General features: G+C 36.5%; 1 protein-coding gene across 2 annotated transcripts in view; it reads left to right on the forward strand.

Moving 5' to 3' along the window:
• Positions 1 to 11,090, forward strand: part of rtf2 (replication termination factor 2) — a 65,686-nt gene extending 54,596 nt beyond the window's left edge. Inside the window, exons 8-9 of one of the 2 annotated variants that reach the window (XM_079840307.1) lie at positions 2,429 to 2,506; positions 9,910 to 11,090. In XM_079840307.1, the coding sequence (XP_079696433.1) occupies positions 2,429 to 2,506; positions 9,910 to 10,109 (278 nt within the window). In that variant the 3' untranslated portion in view covers positions 10,110 to 11,090. The remainder of the gene's footprint in view (positions 1 to 2,428; positions 2,507 to 9,909) is intronic. The other variant, XM_079840308.1, reaches the window with a different exon arrangement.
• The last annotated feature ends 424 nt before the right edge of the window (positions 11,091 to 11,514 follow it).

Here is an 11,514-nt window from a genome sequence, read left to right on the forward strand (position 1 = left end):
AGACACTGATTAGCTGGTTCAGGTGTGATTATTTAGGGTTGGAGCTAAGCTCTGCAGGACAGTGGCCCTTTGGAGATCCCTGCTTTAGCCTGGTTCATTCTGAAGAAAACCTAAACGTGTGCTTAAATTCATGCAAAACAAAACACTTGAAGACATGTTTCCTTTTCTAAAAATAGGTTGAAATGGATAAACGAGTTAACCACACAGACTGCATTTATTAACAAGTCATTGGTTTATATAAACAGACATTAAAGACATTGTCAAAATATACAATATATATAATGTATTTGGATGTCATTGACATCACAAGACATTATATTGCATATTTTAAATGTGAATTAAATTAAAATATAGTTCTTAATAAAGCAGTTGATCAAAGTTCTATGCCATGTCTCATAGTTACTATTTGAGTGTACATTAACTAATACATTGTTGAATGTCACATGATATGATACAGTCTGACAAAAAGCTCCTACTGAGATCCTACTGTTGTGTCTGGGGTGAAATTTACATTTAGTCATTTAGCAGACGCTTTTATCCAAAGTGACTTACAAATGAGAGCAATAGAAGCAACTAAAACAGTCAAGGGCAAAAATATGCAAGTGCTGTAACAAGTCTCAGTTAATCTAGCACAGAACACATAGGACAGAACTTTTTCTTTCTTTTTTAATAAATAGACAAACAGAAAATGAATAGAGTGATAAGTCAGGTGCTGCTGGAAAAGATGTGTCTTTTTAGATGTTTTTTGAAAATGGCTACAGACTCGGCTGCACGAATTGAGATAGGCAGGTCATTCCACCAGGTGGGAACAGTCCAGGAAAAGGTCCTTGAGAGTGATTTCATGCCTCTTTGGGATGGCACCACGAGGAGTCGTTCACTTGCTGAACGCAAGTTTCTGGAGGGTGTGTTTGTCTGAATAAGCGAGTTTAGGTATATTGGTGCAGAGCCTGTGGTTGCTTTGTAGGCGGGCACCAGTGCCTTGAATTTGATTCACCGCTGCATTCTGGATCAGCTGCAAGGGTTTGATAGTGCATGCCGGAAGGCCCGAAATACAGTCAAACCAAAATATATCATCGTCAACATTTCCTCACATTATCAAGGTTTATTCGCTATAGTTTTGAAAATGGTAATAAAATATGACAAGAACTCAGAGTTAAACTGTGTCTGAACAAATTCATCTTAATGTCATATAACTTTGATAGAAAGGGATGTAATTGATTACAATTAACCAATCAGCTGTGAAATTTAACTACACAATGCATCCTTTGCTGGGGGTTTGATTGACAGGCGATCTGACCAATCATAATCCGGCATTCGCCGAATCTGCCATTTTTGTCCGACAAAGCAGTCAAGAGAGTTTGTAGATTAACGTCGGTGGACTTGAACTTGAAAAACGGTGTGTACTGACGTCTTTCCGTGGTTGAAACAACATTCCTTCTGAAGTTCATTGATGTTTATTTGATACTATAAATCTACTTTGGAAAAGATGATCGGTTCACGAGCAGCTTTAACTGAGGCACTACAGCGACCTGTCACCACACATTAAAGAGCCACAAAACTGTATTTATTGTTTACATTTATTTAACAATGACAATATTTTAGAGTTGAGTCTTTGTTTCATATTAAAAGTAACCTGCTCTGTCCTGTCTGTCAGTGCATTGTCAGTATCCTCTTTGCTCTGCGATGTGTTTTTCACTGCGTGAGAACGTGTGTGTGTGTGTGTGGTGTGAGAGCGCGGCTTGTCGGACATAGCAACAGTAACTAAAGGGGGCGGGTCTTTGCGAACGGTCAATTAGATCATACCAATTTAGCTCAACCAATGACCAAGCAATGCTTCATTTTGTTCAGTCTGTGGTGTCAAAGGTCGCATTAGCAATTAAAGACAAAGCACTTGAGCGAATCATGGTCAGGTCAAATTGAATAATTTTGCTCCCAAATGTTTATAAATTTTACTGGTAGTCACTGTGTGAAGAATTTTTGGGTATAATATGTCACAGTTTACTTACATAAATGAACGATAGTGTCCTTCACTCACTAGTAAAAAATTATATCTGGTGTCTGAATAATTTTTGGTTTGACTGAACATATACTGTATTGCATAACTGTATGAGCGTTGCTTTTTTAACATCAGGATGTTACATTAAAACATGAACATGTATGCATTTTATTTGAAATGGACATGCGGTGTGGCGAACTACATTTTAAACATTTAACATGAGCTGGATGAAAAAAACTAACCAAATTCTGTGTAGAATAGTTTGTTGGTGGGAAAGTATCCATAAGCATCAGATCAACATCTTTATCATCCATATTCTCAGAAAACAATGTTTTATGCTGTTTATACTATAATGGTTAAACTACTCAAGTACTTTACTAAACTAGTGAAACTACTTTAATAGATGTTTTTTCTTCTCTTCTCTTATAATAGCAGAAAGCTGTGATGTACCCAAAAACACATCAGAGGCTGAATCCACACCACTGGATGGAGACGGCAGCAGTCAATCAGGTATCCCAGAATGCCAGGGCACAGAAGGGCTGTGGCTAGATTTACATTTTAAATTGTGCTATATGTACATGGTTTAAAAAAGCACAATTATATAAGGGTTATATATGTAGATGCGATGCATTTCATCATCGTTTTGGAGGAAAGAAAGGGAAACTCCTCATGAAAATCTGTTGCAGTTTAAATTTGCAAGAAATATAGTGCAATTGCAATATATATTCAATATTCATTCCTGAGATTACACAATGTAATCAGGTCATGTGAGACAATTATCATTGCATACTGGGTTCACATAGTATTTCTAAATAGTAATATGTACAGTAAGCACTATATGGTCATATTTCATGTTCATTATATCCATCATGACAGTAGAGGGCAGCAGAGGAAGTCAACTTTTGTCTTTTTATTTAACTCAATTGATCTTTAACTAGAGTATACAATTTATATTAAATTGTTATTATTTACAGCGTACACAAGTTTGGAGTCGGTAAGATTTTAAAATTCAATTTTCACAAAAAAAAGTCAATAATGCTCATTAAGCCTGCATTAATTTGACCAAAAATACAGTAAAAACAGTCAAATTGTGAAATGTTATTATTATTTAAAATAACTATTTTCTTTTTGAATATATGTTAAAATGTCATTTATTCCTGTGATCAAAACTGAATTTATCATCATTACTCCAGTCTTCAGTGTCACATGATCCTTCAGAAATCATTCTAATATGAGAGCAATTTCTGATACATTCTTTTAAGGATTATTTGATGAATTGAATGTTCAGAAGAACAGCCTTTATTTGCAATAGAAATCTTTAATAACATTCTAAATGTCTTCTATTGTCAGTTTTGATTCATTGAATGCATCTTTGCTGAGTAAAAGTATTAATTTCTTCATAAATAAATCTTGACCCCATATTTTTGCACAGCAGTGTGTTTGAATATATTTAATGATACACATCTATTTTTGGACACATTTCGTGTATTATAAACATGAATATGAAAGTATAGGTCCTCTATGACAGTGTTTCCCAACCACTGTGAAATAAATGGTGCCAATAAGAATATCATTGCGCTTGTCGACCGAAACCATGGATCTCTACATTTCGTCATTATTGTTTTATAAAACTAATGTTATTGGTCATCCTTTACATCTGTATATGGGTTTTACAAATGTTTAACCAGTACAAATCTTTAAAAGAGGTTGTGATTAAACCTCGTGACTCCATTGGCTCCTCAAACTGTCAGTCAAACCTCATAACTCCACCCCGCCTCCATTTATAATGTAGTGCGGTGCACAGTTTGGAGATTGCAAGGGTAATAAAGAACTGATGTTTGAGTAAAGGCAGTGTTTTCTTTACTCAAGAGTCACTATGTCCATAAAGGCTAACGTTTTTTTTTTTCTATTTGAAGAGTGAAGAATAGTCTATTTGAAACAATTATACTGGTTTAAATATCCTGTGCATAAGTGTCATGAGATTTTGATCATGAGATTTCAAGAAGAAGAAAGCCGAGCGCCCATATAGCAACAATAAACTCTAAATCCTGCAAGTTGATGAAAATGTAATTTACTGCCTCAGATGCGACTGTTTCAGTGACACACAAAATACATATTTTCCCTTTCGTTATTTGCTGGTCAAAAACGTCATAACTCCATTTGTTAATATTATAATGACATGTGCAAGTGTCTGACCAATCAACCTCAACAACAGAGTTTAATTAAATACGAGGTTTCCAATGATAAGTGATGTTGATGTTTTATCATCATATAGCTATATATGACCTTATTGTGTTCCTACCTGATTTAAGCTGAAGTTTCACATTAAATATGAGCAGTGGTGTAAAGTAACAAATTACAAATACTCTCGTTACTGTAATTGAGTAGTTTTTCTCAGGAATTGTACTTTATTAAGTAGTTTAAAAACAGTGTACTTTTTAGTGTTGGGCATAGATAACATTTTTTAATCTAGATTAATCTCACTGTAATCTTGGAATTAATCTAGAGTGAGAGGCACGCGCGCTTTATGAAAGTGTTGCTGGTTACTGTGTGATGACTGAAATCGTGAAATTGCCTTAAACAATTACTAAAAATTGACTGCAGGATATTACATTTTCTAATACACTCACAAATGGTACGTATTCTGTTAGCACCGCACAAGCTCGCGGTGCCATCTGCTGGAAACACTTCCTTTAGCTTGATTGTTTGCCTGGCTTCAGTGCATTAGGCATTAACCGATCGTCACTGCTAGATAGCACTGCTAGTTATACTAGTTATGCTAGTTATGCATAACTGCTAGTAGGTTAGCACTGCTAACCTGCTTTCTGTCGGTTTATTGAAGTGCATATTTTAATGTAATGTGTTCTCACATGGCGATTTTAAAGCTACACTGTGTAACTTTTTTAGTTTATTCTTAGCTAAAAACACTTAGTTCTTTCAAAAATATATGTGCTCATTAATGTATATTTACTTCTTTCAAGTAATAAAGTATTCTCGTAAGTTTATAATATGCCATTGAAAATACATACGGGTGAGGGGTTCGAATGCCGGTCGCCATGTTGCCCCTCCATCTTGAAGTACATTAGCCAAAGAGGGACATACCCGTGAATTCAAGCTTCGCCTTTCGCGTTTTAACACTCGATGGCACCGTGTCGAATGTGGACGAGGTCGAACTATATTGGAAGCCATATTAATCTTGGACTAAATCGGCCACCGTAGGAGTTAAAACGAAATCGGAATTGAGAGGATGAGAAACTAATATTCACTGGATGGTCACATACCTTTTAACCGCTAGATGGGGGAAAACATCACACAGTGTAGCTTTAAAATTTTAGTCCATGCATATTGCAAATAACTTTCATAAAACATCAGGTTTATTTTTTTTAATTGCAAGCAAAAAATAATCAGTGGTGAAAATTGTGAGTTACTCAATTCAAGACAAATCAAAAGGCTTAAAGGTCTCGGATTCAAAATCAAATTTGTTGGAATCAATAATGTAACAGTACTATACAACTGTTATGTGATTAACTAATCAAAATGCAATAAGTGACTAATGTACTGAACAGTTGGTTTTCTTTGTTTTTGGTTGATTTTGGAAAGGTGGATGAACAATAAGTTTGTCGTATCTCAGATATGCAATATCACCTCTCTCACGGGCTGCCTTCATTACTGGAAGTAATTCTCTTTTGCCGTATGGTTTCAGAGAAGTCCTCTTTAATGAAGATGCCCGAGCCCTTTAGGTTCTTAGCTTTATCCAAAACTGCAAAGTGTCCTTCAGCCGCAAAAATCTAACAACAATAGGTCGGGGCTTCTCTGATGATGCATTTGCTTCCCAACTCTATGAGCCCAATCCAACTCTATTTTCCGATGATCCAGCTGTAAATTTTCTCTAAAACGTTTTCTCACTTTTTCTTCAGATTCAGACACCTTTTCTCTCACAGATTCTTTCAAGCCATCCACAGCAATATTATGGCGTCTTAACTGGCCCTCCAGATGTTCTGTCTGGTCTGAAATTGTGATCAAACTTTGACAAATTGCGTCCGTATCTGTCCTGGTTTCATTACAATTTGAAGACCAAGTTTTACATTTGATTTTAAGATCATCAAGTTCTTTTTGAGTCATTTCTAGACTCACCTTAAAATCGTAAACTTGCTTTGACAGGTCACCAATCCTCCTGTTTGAAGAATCAACAATGATTTGTACGCAGGTTTTGAAACTTTTTTTTTCTTGTTGTTTGGGCAAAGTTCTGTAGAAGTATTTTTGCCTTTCCAACAAATCACGCACTTGAGCCATGGTAACATATTCCTCTGTATTGTTGTTTGTTGCTTTAGGTGGCATGGTTTGGTCATCAAGGCCTGTTAGGCCCAAAGTTCACCTGAAGCCAAAAACCTCCACAAAATACAGTTAAAGTCCACAATTTGGCTATTTAAAGTTGATTCATCTCTTCTTATCACAATCTTCAAAAGAAGAATGTAGTTTTGGGCAGAATTCTTTAGATTCTTGTTTGATTAAAACCCTTGCACAAGCTCAGATGAGATGCTGCACGAGCTTCCTGTCGGCCTTATTTTTTTTTTTTTTACAGAGAAAACATCCATTGAAATTAAAGCAGTTCAATGAATGCGTCTTGAAAAGAAAGAACTCTGCTTTTTTTAACATACAATTGTTAATGTACAACGCTTTGCAACCTTTTTTCATTATCCGCAAGAAAACCTCAACAGAATGGTTGTCAGAAATGTTACCGGATTATCTCAAATATTACATGGCTGTATTTATAGTGCTAGCAGTCAAAAATAAAACTTGGAGAAATATTGAAATACTGAAATACTGTTGGTGATTGGTGTTCTTACTGAGAATTATCCATAAAAGAGTGAGATACATTTTTAATTTGCAGGGTATAAGATGGAATAACACTCATAGAATAATACTCACTACTCTTGAGTACTTTTAAAAGGGCTACTTTTTACTCCTACTTTGAGTAGTATTCAGGACAGGTACTTTTACTCTACTAGCACTCCATTACTTTTACTTGAATATGCTTTTTCAGTACTCACTGAATGTGAGTACTTTTTTAATATAATATCTGGTTTTAATATGCCATTTGAAGCAATGCATGTTTGTGTAATTGTGCTATATTTTTTATGTAGTGATGTGCCTTGGGATTTTTTACTTATCAAAACTGTGCCAGGTTGGGAAACACTGCTCTATGACCCTTAATACTAACATCTGCATGGCAAATATAATCATTAACAAGAACTGTGGTGTCCTCATGTGAATCCGTGGAAGCCACACTGGATATTTATTAGCATATGAATTTTCCCCACTATGCAAACTAAGTGGCGAGGTCATCTACGGACATCATGTCGGGCGGCTATCGTCTCATCCTCAAAAAAAGAGAGAGAGAGTTGTCAATGTTGTTTTTTTGATGCAGCCTGTATGTGTGCAGGAGGTTTAGAGAACTACGGGTCTTAAACGCTCTTAATTTGACCTTCCACAATTTAAGGCCTTAAAAATGTCTTAAATTGGATCAGAAAGTCTTAAATTCAATATCATGGCATTCAATTTAGGGCCCTATGATTTATGCGATGCAGAAAACATGGACGGAATTGCAAAATCCATTCATAAAAATGTAATTTACTGTATTATGCAGAATGTCCGAATTTGTCACATTTTGGATGAATAAATCAAAAGTAGGTCAGTAAACTTAAAGGGGCGGTTCACCCAAAAATGATAATTCTGTCATAATTTGCTCACCCTAATGTCGTTCCAATCACGCAAGACTTTACTTCATCTTATAAAGCGATCGAGTCTCTTCAGAACATCTGGAATAAACTGCTTGATTCGTATGGATTAGTTCCATAGCCCTGGTGTTCCTGTCCAGGAAGATTTGTCTGTAAGGGTAATGTTTAAATGCACAGTTACCTGACAAATATTTTTTTGTACTCCCTCCAGTGTGAGGAAGACCCGTTTAGATCTGCTCTGACTGGTAAAACATTTTGAGATAGGCCTCCAGTTAGGCCAAGAAGATTTGTCTGCAAGGATACTGTTTAAATGCACTGTAGTAAGCCTGACTCCATTTTCTTCCACCCCAGATATGGGTTATACTATATATTTTTTTTATTTTATTCACTTATTCACTTCTGTGCAAAGCACTTTGAATTGCCACTGTGTATGTAATGTTCTATACAAATAAACTTGCCTCGCCTTGCCTAGTTTTATGATCTCTTTATGAACTTTCTGAAGCGTCAGTGGAAGTTCCTTGGACTGTCAACAGAGGGACAGAAATCTTTACCATTTCATTAAAAATATCTTCATAATGTGTTCTGATGATGAAAGTTAATTTAACCCTTAAAGCAGAGTCCAAATTAGAACAGAAACTATAAAACAAACAAAAATTATAGAACAGATTTCATAGGGCCCTACATTTAATGGCAAAATGTAATTGCATGCACTTCAAAAAAAAAGAAAAAATGTTCCTCAGCATATTTGTTTTCCAGTACAAATTCAAAACATCCTTAAAGTATTAGTTCACTTTTAAATCAACTTTTGCTGATAATTTACTCACCCCCATGTCATCCAAGATGTCCATGTCTTTCTTTCTGCAGTCGAAAATAAATTAAGGTTTTTGATGAAAACATTCTAGGATTTTTCTCCATATAATGGACTTCAATGGGCCCCAAACGGTTCAAGGTCCAAATGACAGTTTCAGTGCAGCTTCAAAGGGCTTTAAACGATACCAGGCGATGAATAAGGGACTTATCTAGCCAAACGATGAGTTTCTGCGAGAAACCGAGCAGTATTTATGCTATTATTTCACCTCTTATCAGACGAACGTGATCATCTCTGAGCTCCGCCATAACTTCCGCTAAGCGAGGTCAAAATACGAGCGAGGTCATAGATATATCGATCGTAGATGCTCATTCGACTGATCCGTGCAGGCGCTAATGAGGCATCTACGTATACATCTATGACCACGCTCGTATTTTGACCTCACTTAGCAGAAGTTATGTCGGAGCTCAGAGATGATCACGTTCGTCTGATAAGAGGTCAAATAATAGCATAAATACAGCTCGGTTTCTCGCAGAAACGGATCGTTTCGCTAGATAAGACCCGTATTTATCGTCTGGTATCGTTTAAAGCCCTTTGAAGCTGCACTGAAACTGTCATTTGGACCGAGGACCGTTTGGAGCCCATTGAAGTCCATTATATGGAGAAAAATCCCGGAATGTTTTCATCAAAAACCTTCATTTCTTTTCGACTGCAGAAAGAAAGACATGGACATCTTGGATGCCATGGGGGTGAGTAAATTATCAGCAAAAGTTTATTTAAAAGTGAACTAATCCTTTAAATCAAGATACATTTACACAACATGCAAAATAAAGAAATTAAGTCTCGTTTTCTGAGAAATTGTCATTGGGTATGACAATTACTTGCATTTGAATGAAGTTGATTTTTATGAACACGTTGATAGATATTTGCTCTTGTTTTAATCATAAAATTCACAAGATCACAAGATTTCTTATCTCAAACTTTAAGGTTTTTTTTGTGTAAAATTAAAGTTATGGAGATCTGTTGGAAATTGTATTCTCAAACTTTGAAGTGTCACTAATAAAACTCATGGTGTGCTTTAGACATCTACAGTTAGAGATCATATTGATGTGTTTATTCCTTAAATTGTCTTTAATTGGTCTTAAATTTACCTTCATAAAACCTGCAGAAACCCTGAGAACATGCAAGAGAATAAAAAAAAAAGAATATACTTGTATACATTGCCACTTTTGTCAGACTTTTTATATGTTTTTATGAGGTCAGTCATCAGAATCATGTATAAGCGTCAGTGGTAATCAGCACACTAGTGGTTTGCATGTTACATCACATCCTGAATGCTTAATAATGTCTGTCTTTCCCCCGCTCAGCTCCGGGACCGTCCACATCCGGCGAGTGCTCGAAGGAATTAAAGGCGCCCGTGGGTCCCGTCGCCGGCAGCAAAAGATCAATCCAGGGCATGAAGGATAAATCTGAGATCTACAAGTCTCTCTTCACCTCCCACAGCTCGGCCAAGCGCACCAAAGACCAGATCTCCAACTGGGTCACACACACGCCTTACCACTTTTGAGTGCGCTCTTCCTAGTGAAGCTCGCTCTCTAGTGGCCAGGCTTTGGAGGAGCGACAATATACACCAAATTATTGCGTTATTTTAGCCTATTTGTTTTACAGTAACATTGCATTTTGTCCATCATCTTAATTTTGTGGCATGCTTAAGTCTTACCCATGTGGGCTCGAGGGTTTAAAATGGTCATTATTTGACTGCATCGTGCTTTGCAGCAATATCTTGTTTTAAATCACTTCATTTCAGTAATGTATTGCAGGATTTCTCTGTATGCTTTCCATCCTCAGGACCGTGAATGTGTGTTCCTGAAGCGCTGTTGTTATTATTGTCTTGTTACGGTATACCTGTAATAACCCACTAGTTACAGTAGTTATGCATTGTACTTTTAATGATGCATTATTTGTTGATACAATAAAGGTCCAATCTGGGGGGAAAAAAATCATGCATTTCTTTGTGTTCTTAATTATTTACATTTATGCATTTGGCAGACGCTTTTATCCAAAGCGACTTACAGTGGCCTTATTTATTACCTTATTAATTATGGCAGTGAAGTTGAGCTTTTGGCCACAGGGTGGCAGTAGATGTCAACGAATGAGCGCGTTCCCAGTCAATCGGTATTTGAGTGTTAGCAGCTCCACCCAATGGCATCGCTCATGTCCCTCTGACAGGTGAAAAAATAAAACCCGCACATTTTCAGGTATGCGTCTTAATTCCTGTATGTGCGTGAGAAAGCTTGAGAAACGCAATCTTGAATGTCAGTCAAACTTTAAAAATGTCATGTATTAATTACTCTGTCAGAATTGTGTGCGACATGTTTGAAGAATTTGTTAAGCATATGTTAAAAACGGGGGTAATTATGTTGTTCAATGAAGAAATAGATTAACAAATGTGTTTAATTGTTATTGACGAGAGGGGATTCGGTGAGCTTCTTTGCTTGCATGTGTTTGGACAAAAGATGTTCTGCTAGAATACAAATGTTTTCCTTTGAAAACTGGGCATATCTGTGTTCATTGGTTTTATCTTGTTTCATGTAATTCAGTAGTTCCTGCCTGGTCTGGCATATTTGCAGCGTTTCTGGTTGACGTCCCTTAAAGTCTCGCAGGCCTAATGGAATCCCGAAATCATCCCCCCTTTCCTGCAGGACTATCGTTTACTAATATAATGAAGGTTCCCGTCATGGAAAACATGGATTTTTTTAAAAATAGTACCTCAAATGTTAGTCATGTAGAATCAGGGGTTTGAATGGTTGCAATATAGTTATAGCCTAATTAGCTCTTAATGAGTGCAATCTCTCTCTTCAATCCGTGTCCATTATAACCAGCGATTAGAGCAAATGTGTGGGAACTCTTTTGATGGTGTTGGCTTTTAATTACAGCGCCGTTGTGCAACTGATGTGACGATGACTAATCAC

This window comes from Gobio gobio (assembly GCF_949357685.1).
Source record: "Gobio gobio genome assembly, chromosome: 17".
Taxonomy (NCBI): domain Eukaryota; kingdom Metazoa; phylum Chordata; class Actinopteri; order Cypriniformes; family Gobionidae; genus Gobio; species Gobio gobio.